The sequence below is a fragment of the Pelodiscus sinensis genome, chromosome 8 (genome assembly GCF_052426305.1).
Source record: "Pelodiscus sinensis isolate ZL-2025 chromosome 8, ASM5242630v1, whole genome shotgun sequence".
NCBI lineage: Eukaryota > Metazoa > Chordata > Testudines > Trionychidae > Pelodiscus > Pelodiscus sinensis.
Window position 1 is genome coordinate 55,093,560 of NC_143059.1, and position 27,330 is coordinate 55,120,889.

General features: G+C 39.8%; 2 protein-coding genes across 2 annotated transcripts in view; one reads left to right on the forward strand and one right to left on the reverse strand.

Moving 5' to 3' along the window:
* The window catches only part of LOC102450996 (disintegrin and metalloproteinase domain-containing protein 9-like), a 53,807-nt gene extending 39,758 nt beyond the window's left edge, over window positions 1-14,049 (reverse strand). Inside the window, exons 1-3 of the mRNA XM_006136089.5 lie at window positions 9,999-14,049; window positions 4,058-4,152; window positions 152-228 (exon numbers count right to left, since the gene is read on the reverse strand). Of these exons, the coding sequence (XP_006136151.3) occupies window positions 152-228; window positions 4,058-4,152; window positions 9,999-10,068 (242 nt within the window). The 5' untranslated portion in view covers window positions 10,069-14,049. The remainder of the gene's footprint in view (window positions 1-151; window positions 229-4,057; window positions 4,153-9,998) is intronic.
* A 2,585-nt stretch (window positions 14,050-16,634) lies between these two features.
* Window positions 16,635-24,351, forward strand: C8H10orf88 (chromosome 8 C10orf88 homolog). Its single transcript, XM_075935316.2, has 6 exons — window positions 16,635-17,012; window positions 18,102-18,305; window positions 19,150-19,219; window positions 19,749-19,955; window positions 21,405-21,853; window positions 23,906-24,351. The coding sequence occupies exons 1-6, from the start codon at window positions 16,810-16,812 to the stop codon at window positions 24,132-24,134; spliced, it is 1,362 nt and encodes a 453-aa protein (XP_075791431.2). The 5' UTR covers window positions 16,635-16,809; the 3' UTR covers window positions 24,135-24,351.
* The last annotated feature ends 2,979 nt before the right edge of the window (window positions 24,352-27,330 follow it).

Consider the following 27,330-nt stretch of genomic DNA (forward strand, 5'->3'; position numbering starts at 1 on the left):
ACAGTAACATTTTCTTTTATCTGTTTTCAAGCCAGCTCCTTTATAGAATATTTATAACCACCTTTTTTTCATTACATAGTAACATTTCGGTGTGGTCTCTACTAAGTACAACCCAAAATTAAAACGTATCTTAGAATATTGCATAGCCTACTTATTTTTCTTTAATTTTAGGATGTATGTTCCACTTGCAGTTTGAACTGAATAAGTGCGATAATCATCTGAATGTTCCTGGAAACAAAACAAAAGAAAATATCCCTTGATTACGCAGTCCCATACCTGAACATGAAGTCATATTTTCTCTAACCTAAAAGGGCACTACTACTACTTTTTTCAATGTTTTAGGTATACACCAAATATACAAAGCAAGGAATTCTTAAAATCTGATGCTTTGTATATTCCACAGTGATAGTGGCACTCCCTGCATTATTTTTATTATATGCAGAGCTGTGTAACTGTGTTGGTCTCAAGATATTTCAGAGACAAGGTGCATGAAGTAATATTTTTTTATTGGACCAACTTCTGTTGATGAGTGAGACAAACTTCTAAAGAGCTGTTTTTCAGGTCTGGGAAATGTAAAAAGATACTATGAGTTGATCCAACAAAAGATAGTAAACCCACCTTAACTTTATTTTTATTGACATATTACATTATGTGTGGCTAGAAAATTTCATAGAAAATTCACAACAGAAAAGCAAACAACCTGCAGAATGAAAAAATACTCTGCTACTAGAACAACAAGCAGTCCTTTAGGCTGGCATTTTAGGGTACATCTACACTGCGGAGCTATTTTGGGTTACCAGAAGTATCCCAAAATAATTATTCCGTGTCTATTGTAGCAGCCTGTTAATTCAAAATAGATTTTGGAATAACGGGCAGCTAATTCTGATATACCAATAACCCTCTTTCCATGAGGGCTAAGGGGCATTTTGGAAAAGCAAGTTATTTTGAAATTTGGCACTGTGTAAACAGCGCCAAATTATGAAATAAGCTATTTAGAAATACACTTGGAATAAGCTACGCAATTTGCGTAGTGTAAATTGCATAGTTTATTTTGAGCTAAGGGTGCTATGTAGATGTACCCTTAAAAGGTAACCAATATATTTTTGTTAGTCTCTAAGGCTATGTCTAGACTGCAAGCCTCTTTCGAAAGAGGCTTTTTCGAAAGATACTTTCGAAAAAGCCTCTTTCGAAAAAGAGCGTCTAAACTGCACGCGGAACTTTCGGAAAAAAAAAGCCGCTTTTTCGAAAGAAAGCAGCAAGTGAGTCTGGATGCTCTCGTTCTAAAAAGCCCTGTTTGCTTTCAAGAATGCCATTTTTCGAAAAAGCACTTTTGAAAAAAGGCGTTCTTCCTCGTGAAATGATGTTTACCGCCGTCAAAAGAAAAGCCGCGTTCTTTTGATTTAATTTCGAAAGAACGCGGCTGCAGTCTAGATGCAGGTGAAGTTTTTTTGAAAAAAACCCTGAGTCTGGACACAGCCTAAGAGTACATCTACACAGCAGGGCTAAAGTCGAAATAAGCTATGCAGCTTGAGCTACATTAATTGTGTAGCTTAAGTCAAAATAGCTTATTTCGGCTTTTGGTGCTTGTACACAGCAGGAAGTCTGAGAGAGAGCACTCTTCCCATACTCCTCGTACAATGAGGGTTACAGGAATTGGAGTAAGAAGTCCTCTAGCTTGACATTATTTTGATATTATGTTGAAATAAATGCTTGTAGTGTAGATGCGGACTATGTTATTTTGGAATAATATCAGTTATTCCGAAATAACACTGCTGTGTAGACATATCCTAAGGCAGTGTTTCTCAACCTTTTTTTTTAAAGCACCCCCTTTAAAAAAAATTAAATTAGTACTTACAGTTTTCAGACACACACAATTTTTTTATACCATTGCAACACATTTGTTTAAACAACTTAATCATAGCCAGGCAGGCGATGACATTTTTGGGTATAAAAAGTACAAAAGTAATAAAGTGCTGTAAAACTTACAACAAAAATTCAGTTTTCTCCAAATTTCAGTTGTGTCGAAGTACCCCCCAGACTTCTCTCGAGTACTCCTAAGGGCACTCCTACCACTGGTGGAGAAACACTGGCCTAAGGTATATTTGTTAGTCTCTAAGGTGCCACAGGACTGCTCTTTGTTTTTCTAAGTTACAGACTAACACGACTACCCATCTGAGACTTTTTACTCTCCTAATAGAGTCTTTTATGAAAATGTGACAATATAAACTTATGCTAATATGAGATCGGAAAATAACCATCAGCAGTGGTAAATCCAGACTAACAGTCTAGGGTTTTATGCCTTCAGAAGCAAATGCCCCTAAATAATTTATCAGGGTGAAATAATGGAATAATTAAAGCTGGCCCAAAAAATAGCCAACTTCTGTTATGTTAGCACTGAGCCAGCATAACTGCAGTCTGTCACTCCCCAGCCCCCCAAGGGATGTAGCATTAGTGTGAACACAGAGCTGCACTCTAGCTAGTCTTGGGCAACCAAGCATATTTACCTGTATCAAAAACCAAACTAGCTCCTGACTGAACCCAGAATCCAAGGAGTGCAAAGGTAGCTTACAGCCTACACTTTATGCTGAGCAAAGCTTGTCTGGACTGATGAAGCAGGGCCTCTGTGATTCAATTATTAAGCCAGGTTGGTGATGGGATGAACTGTTGCATCTTTCATTACAACATCTCCTCCAATACACTTAGAAAAACAATAACTTTCATCTCATTTCAAATGGACACTAGACATACTACTAAAGCTTTTGGCATAAAACTTACCATGGGACTTTTGAAAATAATTTTATGGGATAAGTGGAGAATAAGCTGTGCTTAAAAAATGGACTGTCTTATCATAACGAGTGGAATATGGAATGATTATTTTTGTGATTTCCCAATAAAAATTCAAATGGATAGGTTATTAATGGTGGGTTTTTAAAAAGCACTCAGCATTGGCCTAACTCTATTGTAATAGAAGACAATTGGAGTGGTGCTGTTGACTCCAATCGGAGTAAATTTAGGCTGCCACCCAGCACTTTTGAAAATCACAATCCAAACAGCTGCATTTTAATAATTATGCTGTAAAAAATGTACGGGATCATCCAAACGAGACAAATGTGGAAAATCATCTCTTCTTTTGTAAAATCAGCATCTGTATTCTTCTCACATGACTATTTATCCTTCTTAAATTAAAAACAGTCTTTAAAAATAATTAATTAATGTTTAATATCTGGTTATTACTTGTAATGTCAATACAGTTCATGCATATCAATGTAATTTATCTTACACCTTAGATGGTTCATTTAAATATTTTATTACAAAAAGAGCAGGAAAATTATTCATTGTGTAGAGCAAAAACAGAGTCTCCGAGGCCCAACTATAATATAACGCCTTATGCAAATCATCACAGTCTAACAAACAATGTTTAAATAGATTCCACAGGTCAGTTCATCAAAAGATGAATACACTGATCCATTATCCAGTATTTTCTTGGCAATTACCATACTCTAACTTGGTGGCAAAAATTATCTCAGACGTCCCTTAATATTTTTTTTCTTTCTAGGGAATTTAGTGTCAAGTTCATCACCCCTTATTCAATTATCTTCAAGGAATTAATAGGACTAGTTGTGCAATACAGGTATTTTGGCCTTTATTTATGGTACAGAATAAAAATTAGGGTGACTGAAGTCCTCTGGTTAGTCAAAGAACAGTCATAGCATGGACAGTGTCAGTTCAAACTTCTGTATACTGTCTCATTTGACCCAAAGAAAACATCTGGCAATTTTCTGGATAGTCACTCAAATTTTTGTCTCTGCTAAGATTGCCGACAAAGGTAGCAACTGAACTAGAGGTTTGTGTGATGTGAACTGAGAACACCTTCTCATGCCTGTTCTGAAGCCAATTCTTAGAGTACAGTAAATACAATCACAAATATGGATCCTGTTGACAAGTATTAGAAGAGATTACTTACAATTCTACACTGTATGTTATATTCCTTAGATATGCTGTAGTGCAATATTAACAGTTACAATTCAGAAAAATAAGTTTGGATAGAAAAACAAACCTCATGTAAATACGTATGACGTCTCTCTCTGCCTGTCAAATGTCGAGGAGTAATAATTTCAAATGTTGAAAGCCTAGATGTCTGAGAGGCTGCACCTAAAAATAACATTTAAAATCTCTAAAGAAATAGAAAGTGTATATAATACACAAACTTTGCTCACAATGGTCACCATAGAAAATCAGTTTAATCAGGGGCAGCTACCTGCAGGAAGAGAAAGAATAGGCTCATCGTTAAGGCAGTTGAATGCCATAGTACAGTGTTTCTCAACCAGTGGTACGAGTACCCTTAGGAGTACTTGAGAGAAGTCTGGGGGGTACTTCGACACAACTGAAATTTGGAGAAAACTGATTTTTTGTTGTAAGTTGTACAGCGCTTTATTATTTTTGTACTTTTTATACCCCAAAATTTCATTGCCTGCCCAGCTATGATTAAGTTGTTTAAACAAATGTGTTGCAATGGTAGAAAAAAATTGTGTGTGTCTGAAAACTGTAGGTACTAGGGGTACTTCTAATTTAATTTTTTTAAAGGGGATACTTATAACTTTTTTTTAAAAAGGGGTATTTTATAAAAAAAAGGTTGAGAAACACTGCCATAGTAAACTGGTTTCTATTCCTGCCATGGCTATATTCCTATGCTATGCTGGGCAAGTCAAGTAAAGAAAATTTTCACAGGCGACCAGGATGTTTTTCATTTTCTGGGTATGCAGTTTGAGGCTTCTAGGAGCTAATTTGCAGAAGTGCTGAGTGCCCATAACTGCATCTAAAGCCAATAAAGGCATGTCAACATTGCAATTAAACTGCCCTCCTCACCCCTTTTCCCCCAGCTGGCCCAGGTCTGCAGATTTGGGTTTGTAGGGCTTGGACTAAGACAGTGGTGAGCAACCTATGCCCTGCAGGCCGCATGTGGCCAATCAGGGTTCTATGTGTGGCCTACGAGACATTTTATTTACTATTGCCCATGCATAGGGTTGCCAGATTCCACTGGTTTCTGTCTGCATAGGTTTTTTTCCCTACTGTTGTCTTTTTCCTTTCAATAAAGCAGTTAAACTCACTTTTGCCTGCGTTTTTTAAGCTGAATTTATATACTGTATTTTATCTATTAACAGGTTCCTGAGGTTACTGAAGTGGCTAGCAACTCTGGTCATGAAGCTAATCCTTACAACACTTCTTTTTCGAGTATGCCTTAATACTTTCACTTGAAATTTCAACATCTCAATCTTTGTACCATCTGAATTATGAATAATGGTGATATACTTTTTCTTAACAGATTGGCAATCTTGTTAATAATTTTTCTTATTTCATCTAAAAGTACATTTGATTGTATACTCACTTAAAGGCCTTTTTTTTTGCTTTATTATTTCGAAGAGTATTTAAAACATATATAGCATTAAGTGAACTCCTTTTTCCACTACCTGGTATCAATTGTTAACTAGCTAGCTGCTAGTGGTTGTCAATTTGTGAACCATTCTAGTACATCTATCATGCACTGCTTACAAAAACACAATCTGTATTAACTCTACTAGAGATTATTTTATTTTTCAGACCTAGGCAGAAAATTATGCCTGGATGCTGACATACATAAAATTAATAATTAACTTATCCATGTATGAAATCCATATTTTATAGTACTCTCCTTATGCCTTGGGATACATACAATGCTACATGTTTGCCTGGATGCCATACCCCACCCAAGAAATAGTAGCAATGCAGTGTTACTTTTACTGAGTACCGTACATATAATTTGTAAAGTTGCTTGGCAAAATCTGGCCAAAATGGCACCAAATAGGTGTAAAATATTACTACTGAAAATAATTTGATAGTGGTAAGATAGGAGAAAATGTGGGAAGGTAGTGTACAATTATTTTAAAATAATGATTCCCCCTCATCCCATTTTAGAATCCAGAGTCTAATTGTTACCTGGAAGTAGAATGGAAATTCACTCAACTCCAATTGTGAATTAACTCATTTTGAGAATTAATACACAATACATAGAAAAAAGTTAACATATTCAAATGTATACATTTTTTATTTGACAAGTGTAGTTCAGTATTAATTTTTAGTATAATAATTCATAAAACCACTTGGGAATATGCAGATGAAGAGCATTATCTAAGTGCTAAGAATGATTGTTATTATTCTATAGTATATTTCATAAACATTTTGATTATACTAGACTTCAGCCCTCTGCTATTAAACCTTTGCTAAGAAAACTTGATTTGTAAATTATGGGTATGTATTAGCAAAGTGAAAGTTAATAAGTTGTTTAATAGCTAGGAAGCCATTGAAATACAAAAAACCTCTGTATTTCAATGGCTTCCTAACTATTTAACATCTAATGGAAAAAAAGCAAAATAAGGCACAACTGGGAGAGGGGGAGGAGGTAAGCTGTCAATTTAGACCACAAACTGGAAAACTTTGGGTATGATTTAATTGTATTATGTATGTAAGTTGCCTTGAATTTAAAGAGATTATTCACATGTATAAAGCTAAGCACATAAGCAAATCTTTGCAGGATTCGGGATTTATCTATTTTCATAGAGTTAAACTTAAAATAGCCTCAGGCCACCCAGGCTACGTCTACACTGCCCGCTTATTTCGAAATAAGCTATTCCAGAGAAATACTGCAAAATAGCTTATTTTGAAATAGCATGTCAACACTACAGGGAAGCCTCAAAATTACTCCGAGGCAGGCTTCCCTAATGTGGACGTGCTACCTCAATTTAGAAGCTCAGGAGGCATTGGGGAGTAATTACTTTGAATAGCCCTGGGGAGGAGCTATTTCAAAATAGCAGCAGTGGAGTATCCACACTTCTGGTATTCTGAAATAACTATTTCAGAATAGGTGTTATTCCTCATAGAATGAGGCTTACAGAAATTGGAATAAGCCATTCATTATTTTGAATTTATATTGAAATAATGGAATTGCTGTATGGACACTCGCACTGTTATTTCAGAATAATATCTGTTATTCTGAAATAATGCTGCTGTGGAGATGCAACCTCAAGAGCAAGAAGAATCATGGGAAAGATAAGAGCTTTGCATGTGCACCCTTTTATTTTTTCAAACACTTATTAACTGCACACTTCAACATACCACCTGCCCAGAAAAGTCTATATCATAATCTCTTTAACATAACAAATGTGGAACTCCTTGCCAGAAGAGGCTGTGAAGGCTAGAACTATAACAGAGTTTAAAGAGAAGCTAGATAAATTCATGAAGGTTAGGTCCATAAAAGGCTATTAGCCAGGGGGTAGGAATGGTGTCCCTGGCCTCTGTTTGTCAGAGACTGGAGATGGATGGCACGAGACAAATCGCTTGATCATTGTCTTCGGTCCACCCCCTCCGGGGCACCTAGTGCTGGCCACTGTCGGCAGACAGGCTACTGGGCTAGATGGACCTTTGGTCTGACCCAGTATGGCCATTCTTATGTTCTTATGGGATGACAATTTTAGAAATAAAGCTGAAAAAACCTGTGTTATCTGAAGAAGTGAGCTGCGTCCACAAAAGCTCATGATACCATCTACATGTTTTGTTAGTGTTTAAGGTGCTACTAGACTATTTGATGTTTCTTAAGTTTTTCTTATTACAGACTAACTTGGCTACTCCTTTGAAGTTTTTGTGTTATCTCAGTGTTTTTATTTTGGATTTAAATCAGTCCGAAATTATCTTTCTATCCAACTATCAAACCTACATTCCCCTTGGTTCAACCCTACTTTCTCCAGGTTTCTCTTTCTGCACTGAATTAAACTTTAATTTCTTGTCTTTGTCTTCAAGGTCCCAAAACTCCTCCCTCTCACTACTTTTACAATCCTATTTCCTCACTTTGTCTTTCACCTCTAATCCAGCAATGACTTTTTGTTTGTTTGTTAGTCATCACTGCTCACTATTCCAACATACTTTCTGCATTATTTCAGAATTACTTCAGTAGAATAGCTATTAACCAGGAAGCTGGAGATAAAAAATCTGTTTAGATTCTGATCTTGGCAATACAGATTTACATTAACATAAATACCAGATTCAAATGGTGATCTTTATTCAAGGACCTTTCCTTCCAGTTTGACTACCCACTTGAGTTTGGTTTTAACCTTGCTGAAGTCAACAGAAAGTCTCCAGTTGACTCTAGACAGGCCAATGGAGAGTAAATTATACATTAATTTTAACAAAGCAAACAGCCTTTCCCCAGTTGAACTGTGGTCTAGATAATAAGCCAAGAGAATTTCATTTCAAATATATGGCAAGATCACCCATGACAGAGAAAATTCCATGGAAGCAATCCAAAGAGACACCAAAATTCATAATGTTCTCTTCACAGAGGTGATGGAGGGTTCTCCAGCACAATTTCTGTAGAGGGTTTCTTCCTACTAAATTCTCTAAGGCTTTTAAGAACTGAATGTAGTACAATATTACTAAGGACTCTACAATTAAAATAACATGGCTTCCGCAAACAAACATGTTTGGAGTTTGTGACGCTGGGAGGATTTATTGTTTCAATAGTTAGATTTTGTAATTTAATTTATAAAAATAGCCATCTAAAATATTAGTACTTAGCGCTTACTTGTTCCTTGTATGTTGCTTTCCATATTCAAAATATTGATAAATATTAACTAACCTGCACAAGCCCCTTCTCCCTCATATGAGGTAGATAGGTATTTTATTCACTTTTAAAGATGAGAAAAATGAGGCACAGATGGCTTTCCAGAACCTACAGAGGACACTGAATAAGGGTTTAGAGATTCAAATTAGTGCAGCAACATATTGAATAAAATCTTCCCTTCATTAACCCATGAGCATTCCCATTGTCTATAAAAATTGAATTTTCTCTCAGTCTGTTTTACGTAAAAGTGTAGCATTGGAATGGAAGCATATATAATTTATTGATCCACATATCTCTATAATGCTGCATGATCAGAGATACAGTACATCACCAAATTAATTTTTAAAACAATTTCTACTAATTTATACAGGCAGTCCCCGGGTTACGTACAAGATAGGGACTGTAGGTTTGTTCTTAAGTTGAATCTGTACGTAAATCGGAACTGGTACATATTGTAGGGGAAACTCTAGCCAAACATTTCTCCAGAGCTCAGTTTTATTCTCCCACACCTCACTTCCCTCAGTCCTTTATTCTCAAGCTGAGGTGTCTGCTGAGAAAAGCCGCTCCGCGTCTCCCTGGTCTGCTGGGGGGGGGGGGGGGGCGCTAGCTTCGTGTCTCCCTGGTCTGCTGGGGAGAAGCAGCTAGTGCGGGGTTGCTTCACCCCGTTTGTAAGTAGGGATCCGATGTAAGTCGGATCCATGTAACCCAGGGACTGCCTGTATCTTGATACTAGAAGGGGAGTGGAAGTACACATATTAATGTAATTGAGTCACAAATATACAGGTGTATAATGAATGTTCCATAAATTTTAAATGAAAATAAGAAAGTATAAAATGGGAAATCCAACAGAAATATACAATTATTTTCAGGGAAATTCTCTCACATCACAGAAGACCTGAAATTCATCACAGACAAGGGCTACAGTTATTCCAACTGTCACAATCAATACTTTGTACAGAGCATAGCATGATGGGGTGTTGGCTTCTAAGCACTACCATAGAACAATGAAGTGAAATCAAGGAACATAAACCCATCTACTTGAAATACCTGTGCATTATTAAGCTTATTAATATAATTATACTCAGAATTCCAGTCTGTTCAGATGATAAAAACAAGCAAGACTGCTTGTTATACATGCTGACCAAAGGCATAGAAAAAGAACATACCATACTTACATGTTACACATGCACACACACAAATACATACTACATAGACTTCATCCTGCAGTCAATAGATTTTTCCGGGACTTGTATAAGAATCTTGCTTGAATAGAGTTCTGGATGATGACTTTTGTGTACAAACATAACTTGTAACATCTTTCTGACTAAAAATTAAAACTGAAGCTCACCTGCTGTATGAACTTGCTTTCCAATAAATATTAGCCCGAAACCAAACCAAAGTAAGTTGCATTTTAACATAGTTAAGTTTATCTGAGAAAACACAACTACTAAGATGTTCAGAAACACAGTGTTACTGAGGATGGCGTTTTTACCAGCAGTTTCCCCTAAATGAAGGAACTAGAAAAACAAGAACCTTTTGTTGTCAAGGCAAACAATAAATAGCATTGAAAAAGTACTTCAGGTATGTCAGCAAACACTCCCAAAGAAGAGGGAAGTCAAATTTCTCACATTGCATTTGACAAAAACTGGTTGGACAACTTACAACAAACCCAGTATAACATGATTGTAAACGCTGATTGGAGAAGGCCAGCTGTGATTCCCTTCGTAAGGATGACAAGACGAAACTTTGAGACCAAAGTCCAGAATTCAGAGACCAGCAACAATTTACTTTCGAACGTTCACAGGAAAACAAAGCACCATATAAGCTAAGTTATAGAGTTCATATGAACCACCTTAAAAAATGCATCTTATAATAAGATTATAAGACAAATGCAGATTACTTGGGTTCAGTTTGTAATTGTTCTTTATTTTTTACTGTAAGATATTTATTTCAGAAAAATATGAAAATATTGTATCTTTGAATAAACAGGTATCACAAACATTGACCAGAAATGCAACAGAATGTAATTACAATGATGCTATAGTTAACAATAAACTTTGGCATCATAAATCATATTTTGAGTCAACCTTTAACGTTCCCAAAAGCAAAATGATCTTGATGACTTTTTATATGCACATTTTAGTCCTAAGTAAAAAAAAAAAGAAAAAGTTTTTATTTCAATTTAGATGAATTGTACAAATCATTTTGGAAAATTATGCAGAACAGTCTTCTTTCCTTTCTTTACTGAGATAAAGTGGTACTTTTGTTATGCAATTTTTCTAGGAATTCTGAAATTCATTTTTTCCATATACTGATAGAGCACAGACACATTCTCTGAATACCCATGTAAACAAGGACTTCATACAAACCAGGAAGACACCTATTGCATTTGTGATTTATGAATTTGTTCTTATTAGGGGTTTTAGAGATTTTTTTCTCTTTACCAATATCTATGTTTCTTCAGCAGATGCCTTTAGTGGCAGGGTATTTTAAAGTCTCTTACAAGCTCCCACCTTTTATGCTTGAAGTGCTAGAGAGGGGAACAGCCTTAACAGCTGCTGCAGCTCTGTCCCTGCTGTGGGGCAGCAGTGCCACCAGGCTGCTGAGGACCTGGCCCCACTACTACCAGCCCTGCCATGCATGGGGCTCTTAGCTGTTGGCCCTCCTTTCCTGGAGAGTCCCAGTTTAGGGTGGTGAAACCTGTAGTTGCAAAGAGTTATTTCAGAAATAGTTCATAGGTTATAAATCCAATGACCATGTTCATGGTGAATCCAGGATAGGACTGGAGATCTCAGAATTTAGGGCTTAAGCTTCAAGCAGATCTGAGATCATAAGAAATCTGGATCCCAGACGTTCTTATAGTTCTTGGTCTTCTTTGACAGCTCAGAAAAACAATAGGTAATTATTGAGATTTTTAAATAGACCTGTTTCCTAAGTATCACCCATGATAGCTGTGAGAATTAACATAAGGCATTTGCCAGTTTTCCACCATTTGCTGTACATTTCAAAAAAAGATGATGAATTCAGAGATATTATTATGCTTACAGTTCACTTAAATGTTAATATTTCCTTTTGATCTCTGAACCAATAACTGTAGGGACAGACAGGAACAATCTGTTTATATGGCTAACAGATAACAAGATATAAGTACATATATACAATTAGTATCACCTCAATTCTCAAAGAATATATATTACACTTCAAAGTTCTAGCCTAATTACCAGGGGATGGACCTAATTACCATTTACACACTTTTCAAATATGTCTCTACAGATTGACTCTGGGTCATTTAGCCTGCAGGATACCTATTGTTTGTATAAAATTCATTGCAATTATATAACAGCAGTAGCAACAATAATTTGCTTTGTCAAATTACATAATGACACAATCAGAGCCTCAGGGCATGTCTACACAGCAGGGCTACTGTTGAACTAAGCAACACAACTTCAGCTACGCCAATTGTGTAGCTAAAGTTGAAATAGCTTAATTCGGCTTTTGGCGCTGTCTACACAGCAGGAAGTCAAAGGAAGAACACTCTTCCTTCAACTTCCTTTAGTCTTCATGAAATGAAGGTTACAGGAGTCAGAGTAAGAAGACCTCCGGCTCAACATTATTTTAAAATAAAGTGTAGATGTGCTTGTAGTGTAGACTTGTTCTTTGTTATTTCGGAATAACGTCAGTTTTTCCAAAATAATGCTGCTGTGTAGACACAGCCTTAGAGAGCAAAGATTTGATGCTAGGCTCCTGAAGTAGAGGGAGGTTTTAATACTGACTTCAGCTGAAGATAGAATAGTCCCTATATGAGGAAGGATCCTAAAGATAAAGAAATATATATAAGGACATATGAAAGGCCATGGTGGGTCAGACTAATGCTCCATATAACCTAGTATCCTCTCTTCCAACAGTGACCAATGCCAGATGCTTTGGATGGAAACAGCAGAACAGGCAATTATTGAGCGATCAATCCTGCCCTTGACTCCCAGGCTTAGGCCACTCAGAGCATAGGGCTGTGTCCCTGACCATTTTGGTTAATAATCACTATCCTCCGTGAACTTACTTAATTCTTTTTAATCTATTTATACGTTTGTCCTTCATAGCATCCTATAGCACTGCATCCCAACGTTGACTGTGTTTTGTGTGAATTAGCACTTCCTTGTTTTAAACCTGCTGTCTCTTCATTTCACTAGGTGACCCCTGGTTCTTCTATTAGCAACATCAAAATCTTCCCAAATGCAGTGCTTTTCACATCTCACTATTCATACTGAAGAATTATACCCTTGTTTTTATAATCAAGATTTGATAATCTTCTTATACTTTTCTTTTTTTCCTTTACTCTCACACAAGAGTTCACTTGAGACACGATGAATTTTCAGTTAGATGAAACAGATCATAATCAATCACTATAAATATCCATTGAAATAAATTGTTCAGTAACAAATTCTAAAATAAATGTGAAGACTGTTTACATGATGGAACCCAGCCAGCCAGCAACTTTATCAGAAAAGGTGTATTGCATTATGTATTCAAGCTCTGATGCTGCTCTAAAATTAAATAAACTGCATAATTCCCTTCAACTTCAGCAGTGCAGGATGAAGCCCATAACTTTTTGGTATTTTTACTTATCTACTTCACATAGATGTTATGAGGAAGTAGCCACTAATTTTTCTAAGGGAAAAGAGAGCACCTCATTCCTTTGTCTGATTTTTATAAAAGCCCATTAGTTTGCTCTTGTTGACCTCACACACTAACAGGAGCCTAACCAATCTGTCACAGAGATAACCATAAGCACAGATATCTCATACTCATTTATCTACTTCTAGTCTGACTTTTCAGGATGATTCATGAGCCCTAGGTTCTCCCACCATAGCATGTTACCAACAGGGCCCATGTAATCCAGCCACCAGTGGTGAAACAACAGAGAACCAGGGAAAAAGTGCATAAAACTGGCCATACTAGGTCAAGTCAAATGTCTGTCTTGCTTAGTATCATGTCTTCTGATAGAGATCAAAGCCAAGTGCTTCAATGGGAATGAATAGAACAGGTAATCATAAGATGATCTATCCCAGGGGTGGGCAATAATTTTTGAGCGGGGAAGGAGAGGACACTTCAAAAAATTTTGAAGTGGTCTCAGGCCACCCTGGAAGGGGCAGAGCCTTGGATGGAAGGGGCAGAGCCTTTAAATAGCAGGAGTTGAAAGGGCTTGTGCTTCCCAGGCATCTCGGTAGCCAGAGACGCGAGAGCCTTTTCTTCTATTTAAAGAGCTTGTGTCTTCCCTGGGGTTGTTGCCTGACAGCCACCGGGAAGGCACAAGCCCTTTAAATAGAAGCAGTTGAAAGGGCTCACGCATCCCTGAATCCCAGGCAATGGGCTAGTGTGGGGCTGGAGCTGCAAGCCCTTTCAGTTGCTTCTATTTAAAGGTCTTGCACCTGCTGAGTAGCTGCCAGGCAACATAGCCACCCGGGAGGTGCAAGCCTTTTAAATAGAAACAGTTAAAAGGGCTCCAAGCTCGGGCGCTGCTAGCGTTGACTGGGAGCCATGAGGAAGGCACGAGCCCTTTAAATAGAAACAGTTAAAAGGGTTTACATGTGGCTTCCAGAGAACATGCTAGCAGCAGAGCAGGAGCTGTGAATCCTTTTAACTGCTTCTATTTAAAGAGTTTGGGCTAGCCCTTTAAATAGAAAGTTAAAAGGGCTCACAGCTCCAGAGCTTTTTGCCTGGGAACCGGAACCACACAAGCCCTTTAAATAGAAGCAGTTGAAAGGGCTCGCACAGGACCTGGAACAGCTGCATGGGTCAGATCAAAGCCCTAGGCAGGCTGGACCTGGCTGGCTGAGTGGTTTTTGCCCCGATCTATCTCATCACCTATTTCTAGCTTCTGGCAGAGGCTAGGACAGGGCTGGGCAAGATGTAGCCCGGGGGCCAGATCTGGCCCACCTAACACTTTGATCTGATCACCTGGCTGCTTTCTATTTATATCCTGGTGCCCGTGCCACTGAATTTCCAGGGGGTGGCGCAGGCAGCAAAATCCTATTTAAATGGCTCACTGTAAATGGTTTACAGTCATGGTGCTATCCCGGCAGAGGTCAGAGCTGCAAACCCTTTAAATAGCCGCAGCAACCCAGATGTCTGCCAAGAAATGTGGTAGTGGCATGAGCTGGGAGCCCTTTGCTGTGTTTTTAATTAAAAGCCTGCTGCCCCGGCAAGGAGGCTAGTCCCTATCACATAAAAAGTCACGTTGGGCCTGCAGCTCAGCAGGCGGGGGTGGAAGTTTCCATCCTTGAAGTACATAGCCTGGGACCCTCTAAGCGCAAACAGCAGATGGCCCTCATCTTTAACCCATGCCTTGAGTGGGGAAACTACTAAGTGGTAAACAAGTTTGACCTCAGGCTCAGCTTATGAGAATATTAAGAGTGGCATTGAGCCAGTACGTGCACACCCAGTAAACAACTGTAGTGTAACTAGTGTAGGGAATCCTGTGCCCAGTGAGTCTCACCAGGGACCTAGACCTTGGAGGGTCCCTGGATTCCCTCAGCTGGAGCTATGTCCACTGTGGCCTGGTGCGAGGTGACAAGGAACAGGACTTCCCACAGACTGAAGGGGAGTAAGCATTTCTAAGTGCCTGTTGCTCGCTTATGCATTGCTCTGCCTGTGCTTATTGATGTGTCACTTTGTAGTAGCTGTGTAACCATAGGGCAGCATTAACCCTGTTATAGTAGTGACGTAGTGAGATTAATAAAAGCAACTATCCCTAATCGATTCTGTGTGAAGCTAATCCATATTCCTGTTTGGCCATGCCCCTGCAAGCTGACAGTCCCCAGCCCTGCCCCTTCTGTCCCAGGCCCAAACCCTTGGTCCGTAATCGGTTTGTTAGTTGGAGACAGACTATAATCCCAATCTTTTTAATCTTTCCACCTATGTAAACTGTTCCATACCCTTAATTACTTTTGTGGCCCTTCTCTGTACCTTTTCTAATGCCAATATACCTTTTTTGAGTGAAGGCAAACAGAACTGCAGAGATATGCAAGGTATGTACAAAAATCTTTCAAGGTGCAAGGCTTAAGCATTACAATCATTATGTCCTCCCTCTTCCCAAGGTCTGTGCCTATGCCCAGTGAGGGAGCATATAGCCTCCCCCCAAAGAAAACCTGGGCTGAGGCCATGTTGTTAGTATTATGGGGACTTTCACAGAATGGAGCTCAGGGTTGTAAGGTTTCCACCCAACAGCTCTTCTGACCTAGTAATCCCAAACCCTGTATTTAAAGTCCTTCTGAACTGCATAGCCATGCAAACACTCAGCACCAATCTATTCCAGTCAGGAGGGATAGGAACTCCTCTGTCAGGCTGAGGCCCTAGGAGAGACACTTCTCCCACCCCAGTCCAGGTGTTGCTGCAGAGCCAGAAAGCAGAGTCCTCCCTTTCCATCGCATCCCCGAGACAGCCTGCACCCAACCCCCTCATCCCCAGCATCACCCCAAAGCCAACCCCCTCTTCCAGCTGGAGTCACCCCCAACCCTTTGCCCCAAACCTGAGCTCCTCGTTCCCTGACTATCTACTAGCCCACACCCACCCAACTGAAGCCCTTTCGCGCCGCCCCCCAAAACCCTCTGCCCCAGTTGAGCCCCTTCCCCCAATCCAATCCCTGAGCTCCGCCCCAGCCACATGACTTTTGTTATGTGCACCAATAGGGAAGTGAGGAGCCACGCACCGTCTCCCTATTGGTGCACATGTCAGAATTCTTTTCCCCACGGGGAGGGGGGGGGGAAATTAGAGGATACTCTGCCCAGGAGGGTGCAGCTGCCAGCCACTCGCTACCCGCAGCTACTTCCCCCAGGGCGCTTCACACCCCACCGCCACTCACTCGCGCGCACCAGCCAGGTGCGGAAGCGAGTTCTACGGCCGCTCTGAGCACGCGCCGCTCTACTCCTACCAGCCAATCGGGAGCAGGGGGAAAGTGCGCCTGCGCCCCTGGGCTGGACGCTTTCGATGGGGAAGAACTGGAGGGTTCCGAGCCAATCAACGGCCGGGCGCGCACGCCTCATGACCGTTGAAAGGCGGGCGTTCCGGCCGGAACGGTGCCCGGCCGGGAGCATGTTCTCTGTGGAAAGCCGTTCTGCCCGGCGGCCCGCAGGGGACGGTTGGCAGCCAGCGGGGCGGTTGCGATGGCGAGCGGGAGCCTGGCGGGCGCTGTGGCCGCTGACGATGGTCTCCGCGCCGCCAATGGCCCCGTCCGCTGCTCTCGCGTGGCAGCCGGCTGCTCCTGGGAGTGCGCGTCCGCCTCATCTCCCGAGGCCCTGGAGGACATCCTCTGCCTCCTTCCCGAGGGAGCCAGCGGCGGTGAGGCGCTGTCGCCGCCCGAAAGCGGGTAAGGGGCGCCCGGAAACGCCGCGGGACTCACAGCCTGCGAGGAAAGGAGGCTCGATCCCGGGCGAGGGCGCGAGTCTGAACCCCTCCTCCCCGCGGAGTCCCCAGTAGCCTCGTCTTGGGTGCGGTGGGCCCCGGCTGGGCCGGTTTCTGACTCCTGCCCCCTGGCTGCGGGGCGCTGCTGAGGCGGGAGGCAGACACCTGTGCGCGCAGTGAGGGGTCGCTGTGTCCCCGCAGGTGTAGTTTGGCCCCTCGCGGGGGCTGCAGCCCTTCCCTCAGCGCAAGAGGCAAATGCCTCTGCTGCTGTTTGAGTGAGCTGTCTCCTTTAATGGAAAGAGACATAACGAGACCGGATTACATGGTAATCGGAGCATGGCCTGTGTGAACTGGAGCATCAGGGGCACTGAGGAGTGGATTTCAAGGTCGGCCTGTCCCTGTGTATAACTAAATATATTGATAGCACACGTGTACTGGTCTCTTCCCCCCTCCGTCCCCCGACATTGACAACAGTATTAAGTGAGCAAAACTTTCTTTAGCTGTGGCACAGCCTTTGATTTTTCACTGCAAACTAGGTCCACAGCAAGTTTGAAGTTTGTGAAATGTGCACTGTAAACATAACACAGAGTCTGTACGTGTTGCGTGTTCTTCATCAAGGATAGGGCTTTGAAAGTAAAGTGGTAAATACTGCAGTTACAAAGATATAGATTATGTAACTGCTCTTAAAAACTGAGTCACTTTACATCGGGGGTGGAACCTCAGGCCTGGGCCGGATTTGGCCCCTGACTTGACTGGTTCTGGCCTCTAAGACAGACACGCTAGCCTTCCCTCCCGCAACCCCGCCCCACCAAGGTGCTGGCCCACACGTCTACTAGGGTAGGCCTGGTAGGCTGTGGTGTGCAGGGGAATGTGGGGAGAGTCTTTCTCCTCTGTCAGGGGCCACATCAGGGAGGATTTGGTTTGGTTTTTTTAATTATTTTTCTGTGAGTCAGCAAGAAGAGTTCTAAATTAAAAACAAACGAGTGTTAGCTGGAAAGCCCAGGTTAAATAGAATGTAATTAAGTTACTTAAACATAATTTCTTCTATTTCTAGTGAGAACTCTGTGGTTTTGGAGAGACCTTTAAATGATGAAACTGAAACTCCCTGCTTACTGTATCTGCAGTGTGATCCTCATGGATCGGAGGAAATAGTCTATGTTGGAATTTTAAGTGGGGCAAGAAACATGGAAGTATATGTAGGAGAAGAATATTATGGAACTGGTAGGGGACAGAATGTCTGCACCATTCAGAATGAGAGGTAAGGGTCTTCATTTTGCTTTATTAAAACCACTTGAAAAGGAAACTATCTGGTTGGAGTGGGGGCTGGTGATGAGTTATATTGCTCTTAGACTTGATTTAAATGTAGTCTCGGAATCTTAAAGGCCAAAACCTATTATCTGTTCGGTATTCGTCTCAGTTTGAGGTTTTTAGTGGTCAGATATCCACATCACAAAAACTACCAGTACAGTTTGTGCTACCTTAACAGTCTCAGCAGAGTCCAAGGATTGAGTGGGCATAGAAACTGCACTTCTCACTCCTCAGGTGAGCCCTGCCTGTCATTGTTGAGTCATATTATAATTAAGGCTGTCAGCTACTGTTATCAGTGAGTTAAATTATTTAACTCAGCAGTAATCTCTAAAAATCATCTAGGAACACCTTTTTAAAGTTCTTTTGTATATGACTGCAAAGAGGAATGAAAACAAATGTCAATATTCTTATTACGTAATCTACAAGAATTTGCCTATGGAGTTTGGAGGGGAAAAAATAAAAGGGGGTAAACTTTGATTGCAGTACATAAACATTTGGCCAGCTATGTTTTTGCTAACTTAAGAACCAGCTAGTCAGTTAAGCCAAAACTAGAAGAAAATCCTATTGGTACCATGTGTGGGGGGAAAAAAGGAACAATGTGTACTTGTGTGTATGTATATCATATGATTAAATCTGAACTGAATTTTAATGTTCAAACCCAACATATTCCATTGAAAGCTAATGCATTCAACTTCTTCCTCCCCCATTATCAGCGTAATAGCTATTATTTTTGTGTTCCTGTAGCTAGCATTTACCATAGACGTCACAGCTCATTTATTTTATTTTTCTAACAGAAATGATAAGATTACTTTATACAAAAAATATCTTAAATTGGAGTACTCCACCACTTCTTGCAGAATTAAGGTAGGAAATTCCAAAAAATTGTTTTAAATTGACCAATGGGTTATTTTGCATTACTGTCTGACAGTCAGAAGATGATAGCTAAGTTTTTGCTAACCTGAGATGTGGTGTGAATATTCTCTTTAAAAAGTAGGAGGATTTTGAACCAAGGTTCTCTTGTCTTAAAATGTTGTTGTTAAAGTTTGTGCAAGAGGGAGGGAAAATGCTCTTAACTCACTTTTTAATTAGAGGTATTCTAAAGGTTTAACAATTTGTGCACAATGAGAATTTTAGGTGTTGATGCTACAAACATGCACATTTGTAACTCTACGTATGTGAGTAGTCTCATTGTAATCATTTGGACTACCCACATGCATAAAGCTTAAGCATGTGCTTAAGTGTTGGCAAGATAAGAGCTTGTTTAATCTGGTTCAGTCTTTCAATATGAGTATTATTCAGAATAATTTCAGTATGAAGCCTACTAAGTGGGTCTGTTTTAATTTCCAAACTAGTATTTTGTTCTAAAATCTTATTTTTCTTTGCTTTGTAATAGCTGGTTTCGATTGGTGAAAGACAAAGGGTACTCATAACTAAAATTGTAGTACAAGTAAAATCAGTTTCTACAAAATCTGCCTCAGATCTTCCATCACTAGGATCAAGTGTTGATCTAGATAGAGTTCAAACTATGGTGGAATCCATGGGGTCAAAGTTATCTCCAGGTGCTCAGCAACTCATGAATATGGTTCGACTTCAGCAGAAGGCAAGTTGTTCCTTTTTATATTACATAAAATATAATAATCTAAAACTTTGTGTTCTGTATCAGTGTTACCCATATATTCCAAACTCATTTGAACAAAAAGACCTTCCCACACTTCTTAATATTTCAAACCTCATTCAGTCACCACTGTGATAAGCTTAGGAATATAGATGAGCATTTCAGTGTGCTCTGAAGGGCTGTGTCTACACTACATCCCTTTTCCAGGGGGAAAAGATCTTTCAAAAAAGGGATTTATTTTCGATAGGAATCAATCTAAACGGCCATTTTTCTCTTTCGAAAAGCCCGGCTGCCATTATGCAAACGAAATGCAGGAAATTTTAAATCCCGGCTTCATTTGCAATTTCAAAGTGTCTAACATCCCTTTTTCGAGAAAAGGGATGTAGTTTAGACACAGCCAAGGTGACTAAAACTAACCAGACCAACATGGGAACAAGTGAGTTTCAGAGTTGAAGCCTTCTACCCTCCCATCCCCCCTACCCAAAAACCCCCAACACTATGCCGGGAGACCCTTCTTCTTCATTTAAACTAGGGGGTTAGATTGAAATCTGTAGCTACAGGCAGTTGCTATAATATGACGATTTTAAAAGGTATGATCTGCCCACTTCAGGTTAATCAGTGCAGATCACTGAGTTTGAGGAGTAATGTATTTCCTGTGGGAAATAATGTTTAATATCTATGCAGGCACATTCTGTGCCAATTGAAATATCAATGACTTTTAAGGATCAGCCACCTGTAGAGGAATTCGAGGTTGAAACTAACCAAATGTGGATAACTCACATCTGCACCCCTAAAGAAAAAGGTGACAATCTTCTTGCTTAAATCAAATAAGTGATCTTGGCATTTGAGATGGTAGACTACTATTATAAAGATATTTTAGGGTTTTTGTTTGCGACAACTGAGTTGTCACTATTTTGTATTGAGAATTGTGCTGTGTGGGTGTGTTGCGATTTTTCTTTGCTTTTAAAAATAACCTTGCAATAAAACTTGTTCCCTACCGATAGCATTATTACTGGATTTAGCCGCCAGTCCTGCAAATTATATGTACACACCCCCGCACCTACTCACACGGAGTACCTTTTAGTATTGGAGCCCTAACTTAGTCAATTGCTGCTTCAATAACTCAAGTTGTCGAAAAAAAATCTGGCTACTTCAACTCCTTCATGTTGCAAATATGAATCACCTTTCACGTGGCTTCTTTACTGGGAAAGTGTCTGTTTCTACAGTATCAACATATAACTTTTTTTTCATTGTGATAAAGCTTTTATATCATATTCATTCTGAGCAAGCTTTATATAGGTGAGAATGGAATTGAATGCTATATTTATCTTAGAATGCTTGTGCACGGGGGGGCGGTGGTGGTAAGGGGCATGTTTGTTACTATTGTAGATTTATTGAAAAAAATCAATATGTACTTTTTCTTATTTCTATTAGAACAGTTTTCCTCTTGGAGATAAACTTCAGTGTATCTTTGGGAAGAAGGAATCTATCTTTGGAAACAATCCTATAATAGATGGATTCCACAATGAATCCAATGTACCCTTTCCTCCTAAAAGTTCTCTGTCAACTGAAACAGTTTGTGAAGATTTAAAAACACATACTGATATGAACCCACGGATACCTGGTACGGAGAATATTCTTGATCTTGAAAGATTTAAAACTATGCAACAAAGCACTCCTCTTCCTGGAAATGATTATAAAGCTATGGTATCATCGTTAATACAAGAGCAAGCAAGTGGAAATCCAAATATGTGCAGTTCTGGACTGCTGCTTCCCTTTCTTCAAAACTTATGTGGTCAAGTGAACCATCTTCGGGTAGATGATGGGAATAAGCATTTTGAGAAGAGTACAATAACTAAAGAATGTCTTTCTCAAGCTGTTGGGTAAGCTGGGCTTCAAACACTTACCTGACTTCTCCTAGCCTGTGGAATGTGCCTGTTTGTAATAGTTAAATAAAACATTCCTGCCTTGACAACACTCCATAGCCATCCACCATAAAACCCTATCCTTGCAATTTAAAGGAATAAAAATGTTACATTTCAAAATGCTGTTAAATAGATTACATAGGCTATCCTTTTAGTACCATCATAGTATTCCTGGCTTCTTTACAATGGCAGATCATGATGTACCTTTTTCTGCAGTACTATAGGTGTCTTTTTTTTTCTTCCCCTTTATCATTCTTGCTTTTCCTACATTATGTACTCTTTCCTCTCCTATATTTTTCTCTTCCACTTCTATTGTCACTAGTATATTTACCCATCAATCTCTGCTACCCTTTTCTCTCCCATATTACCAGATTCATAAGTCCAAAGATAAGGAATATGGTAAAACTTGCAGGAATATGTGTTTTGCTGTCTTAACCTCCCTGCTGTCTTCCATAATTTGGAATCTCCTAGTAAAAAGCTCCAGTGCCTGCATGTGCGAAGGCTACTAACTGGAAAAAGATATCAGCAGACCAAAGATAATTTTCTTAACCATGCTGCCCATTGTGTCATTAGTAGCAATGAAAATAGCAGTACTCTAGCTTTCCCTCTGTTGCATCTTGATAGAAACATGGCCTTGCATTGGTTTCATGTGGGAAGTGAGTTAGCTCTTTGGGGTTTTTTTCTTTCCAATTTCCTGGTTTGGGTATGGTGAATATCATGGAAACATTTGAAATATTTAAAAGGGGGTGGGAGAAATATAGCTCTTGCATTTCAATATGTAGAAAACCTAGGTTTTTTTTTTAAAAAAAAAAAAACCAAAACCCGAATGGCAGAACAAGTTGAAACTTGTAACTGGCGATGCTTCTGTAACTTCGCAAAAAAAATTGGCTTCCACTTGCAAAAAATTTTTCACTAAGTACTCACATTGTACTTCCCATAAACACTATAACTTAAACGTAACATGGATATAGCACAAACCCCAGACATTATTCTTCTGATAATTTCATGGAGGTTAGGTCCATAAAAGGCTATTAGCCAGGGGATAAAATGGTGTCCTTGGCCTCTGTTTGTCAGAGGCTGGAGAGAGATGGCAGATGACAAATCGCTTGATCGTGTCTTTGGTCCACCCTCTCTGGGGCACCTGGTGCTGGCCACTGTTGGCAGACAGGATACTGGGCTAGAAGGACCTTTGGTCTGACCCAGTACGGCCGTTCTTATGTTCTTAATTCCCTAGTTTTGTTTGTTATGCGGATATGGAAGCAAAAGTGAAATTAGTAGAGTAGGGTGTTAAAATGTATCTAAGTATTCTTCTAACTATTGAAATTTTCAGTGGTTACATGCAGGGGATATCGGAGGCAGCGGGGAGGAGAGAGGTGCAGGCAAAGCTGTTGCGCGCAGCAAGCCAACTCCTTGAGCATATTGGCTCCTGCCTCCTTCCTCTCCCCCCACTGCTACCTCTGATACGGAAGTAGCAGCCTATGATGGGTGTGGGAGGGAAGATGTGTAACTGTGCAGGTTTAACTAATGAGCCTGGGCTCATTAGTTAAACTGTGTACACAGTTACATTTTCACACTCCTAGTACAGAGTAGTGTGCTAATCTCTTGTTAAATAACTACCATTTTAAATATTGGATTAATATTACATTAAGCACAAATTTGCAAAGAGAAGTAAAAATTAGTATCCTTATCTATTGCACATTTTACATATAAAGATAAATGGACACACTAATTACAATAGGGCAAATCTTGCCATTTCACGAAATACAACTGATTAATGTTTGTTGCATGATGCATGTTTGGACAAAATTAGACCTTCTGTGTAGTGAGGGTGAAGATATTGGATTTTTTTATAATGCATACTCAATAGAGGTACAATTTTTACATTAGAATTTAAATCCATTTCAGAACTCTAGTGCCCTTCTTTGAGGCTCTGGGATCTTTATTGCAGTTAGCCAGCATGATTACTGAAACTATATTAAAAATAAGTGACTATATATACATTTCTTGCAGAATGGAACAGCAGCCTATTTGCTCTTACTTGGAAAAGATCCTATCCAAAAATATGGAACTGATGGAGAAGAAGCTAATGGATTATATTGATCTAAGTATGCAAAAACTTCAGGAACACATAGATACTAAAGTTGTTATGTTAATGGACATGGTTCAAAACTCCAAATTGAACAAAATATCCCAAGAACACTACCCTTATGGAGAAGGACTTTCAAATGGAGAGAGATAGACAATATTTGAAAGAGAGCCCCAGTAGAAATACTTTCTGGGACGAGTATTTATTTTGATGTCTTTCCAAAGCTTAATATTTATGAAAATAATTATAAAAAAACCCAGTTTGCATTTGTTACTATATTTCTGTCTAGTACTGTAAATTAAATATTAGTGCTATAAAACATCTTCAGAAATATCAATATTTTTCATAAGTAAAGAACTCTTTTATATTCTTGTGGCTTATTTAATATTTCAAAAAAAGGCCCTGGCCCTACATTTTGCCAACCTCTCTCTGAGCTATGAAATAAGTACACTGAAAGTGAATTGTAGGTTTTCTATTTGAGACAAAACAATTTAAGTTATTTTATATAATCTAATAGTGGGCTAACAATAGAGCAGAATTCAACTTCTGTTTTGTTTAGGTTTTTGATTAAAAGATAAGAAGAAAGAGCCTTTTACCTCCAAGATACCAGTTGAAAATAATCTGCTGCATCTGAAGCATTGCACATCAACTGAATTGACTTATCAATAAGCTAAATCACAAAGGGTCTACACTGGCGGTGAGTATTTGTGCAAGAACACGGACTTTGGTCTGCACAAAATCAGTGGGTCTTGCGCAAATACTCTAACGCTCCCACTCAGGGATAAGCCCTCTTGCGCAAGTGTTCTTGTGCAAGAGGGCCAGTGTAGACAGCCAAATTAATTTCTTGTGCAAGAAAGCCTGATGGCTAAAATGGCCATTAGAGCTTTCTTGCGCAAGAGAGAGTCTATGCTGGGCACTGCTGCTTTTGCGCAAAAGCAAATCTCTTGTGCAAAGGTACATGCCAGTATCGATGCTCTCTTGCGCAAATACTTTTAACGGAAAAACTTGTGTTAAATATTTGCGCAAAATCTTGCCAGTCTGGACACACCCAAACCTTCTCTAGAAATATTACAAAACAAGCATGGAATGGCTGCGTTGGATGTAGTCAGAATATCAGTTTGCAGTTGCAGCAGAAACTGCTGTAACGGGGCAAGTAAGAGGCTCCCCTTTACATAGAGATGTTCATGTAACAGGATCCGCATTATGGCAAACCTCAACTAGAGGAAAAGACCTTACACTATTGGTTACTCCAGGATCGAGGACGTAGAAAGATGAATTAAAGTCCTCTTCCTGTGTCTGCTGCTTTGGCAGAGCCTCCAAATGTTCTACAACCATCTAGTTTCACAGATAAAGAAAAGTACCTTTCCTTTGAGGAAAAAGATTATTCTCTTTCCTCCATTCTCCTCCTGGCCACTTCTGTGAAGAATGCTCACAGAGCCAGCATTGTGCCTGAGGATGGCTATATGATTCATCCCCTGGCATTGTTCTTCAGGGTGGGGGCCTGGACTCTGCAGCTTGACATCAGCCCTGGTGGTGCTCCTCAGAGGGGGGAGGGCTGGGGGCTGTGCTTGCTGGCCCTGGCCTCCAGATTGTCTGGAGAATTGGGGGGGAGGGGGTTACGCTGCCTGGACCTGGCTTGCAGCTTCTCATTGGAGGTGGGGCGTCAGACTCCTTTTACCTGCCCCCAGTCTGCAATTTAGGGCGATCTTCTTCCCCCTCTCTCCCCCCCCCCCCCCCAAGTCTGGTGCTGTGACCAAGGATAGGAGCACTTAAGTAGGCTGTCCCAAGTGCTCGTCTCTGGTCACTCTATGGTATATCTGTTCCTTCTGTCAGCTCCTTTTTTTGTTATGGAAAACAATCCCATTCCAGGTATATCCCATTTTCCTGGCACAATCAAACCCTGACCTTGTTTTCTGTTATAAGAGGACGATGTATACTAAATTTGGTAGTCCTAGCTCTTACCATTTAGGAGGAGTTCTTGAACAGATTCACAGACACACAAACTGTCTAAGAATACAGTATACAAAATAATAATCCCACTGCATTTGACTTTTCATATCAATTTAGTTCAAGAAGAGAACATGAAGCTCCTAATCTCTTAGGCTACATCTGCATTGGCATGATTTTGCGAAGGAACTCTTTTGTGGAAGAGTTCTTGGCAAAAACTCTTCCAGAAGAGAGCGTCTACACGGGCATGTGCCTTTGCGCAAGAAATGTGCTTTTGCGCAAGAGCATCCGTGCCAGTATAGATACTCTCTTGCACAAGACAGCTCTAATGGCCATTTTAACCATAGGGCTTTCTTGCACAAGAAATTCATGTTGCCTGACTACACTGGCTTCTTGCACAAGAGGGCTTATTCCTGAGCGGGAGCATCATAGTTCTTGCGCAAGAAGCACTGATTTTATACATTAGAATATCAGTGTTTTTGCGCAAGAACTTGCGGCCAGTGTAACATGAATTTCTTGCGCAAGAATAGCACGAATGTAGACACAGCCTTAAATTAGAGGCAGTCTGACCTATGTTCTCCATAAAATATGCCATATAATGTCTATGTTAAAGCTATTTTAATGTGTTCCCCTCCATAGGTTTGGCACGTCATAATGCACTTATTCTGTCTTCAGTAAGAGTAAATATATGTTTCAATTTTTATTTTTGCAAGTACAAAATTCAAGACAAAAAGTTGTTGGAAAAAGCCACTTTATTGCATCCTATCCTATTGCACATCAAGATATTAATCTGAATATGAGTTAATTTTCATATGTAAAACATGGTTTACTTATTTACTAAACATAATCTATTAAGATTGAAATCACATACAGAGTTGTGAATACCATTCTCATGCCAAAGAAAATCTCAGGTAACTAATTTGATTAACTGGAATACAGTTACAGTAGACACTCGACCCGTAAGAGGCTCTCCACAGTACACTTATGCAAATTTGTGTGCATCATTGTAATTTTAGCCAGTCTCCCTTCATATAACCATTTTACTGTTTAAGCAACTCTGCAATTGGCTTTGTGCAAAATATTTCTCCTTTATAGTCAGGCTTTTTTTGCATGAGGCACTGTCTTTCCAAAGAAGACAATTCTATATGCTTAGCTTCAAAATCACCTCCATGCTACTGAATGGGAAACTATAAATACTTAATTCTAACATCATGGAAGTTACTAGGGCAGAAAAAAGATAAACCAGTTGCTTATAATGGAGAGAATTCACATTTACAAATAGCTGAATTTCTACTCAGCAGCAACAAATGAAACTGATTACGTAAACATATAATATATCTGTGGCATTATTTTGCTGTTATTTATATATTTAAGTGTAGATGCTTGAATCATATTGGTGTCA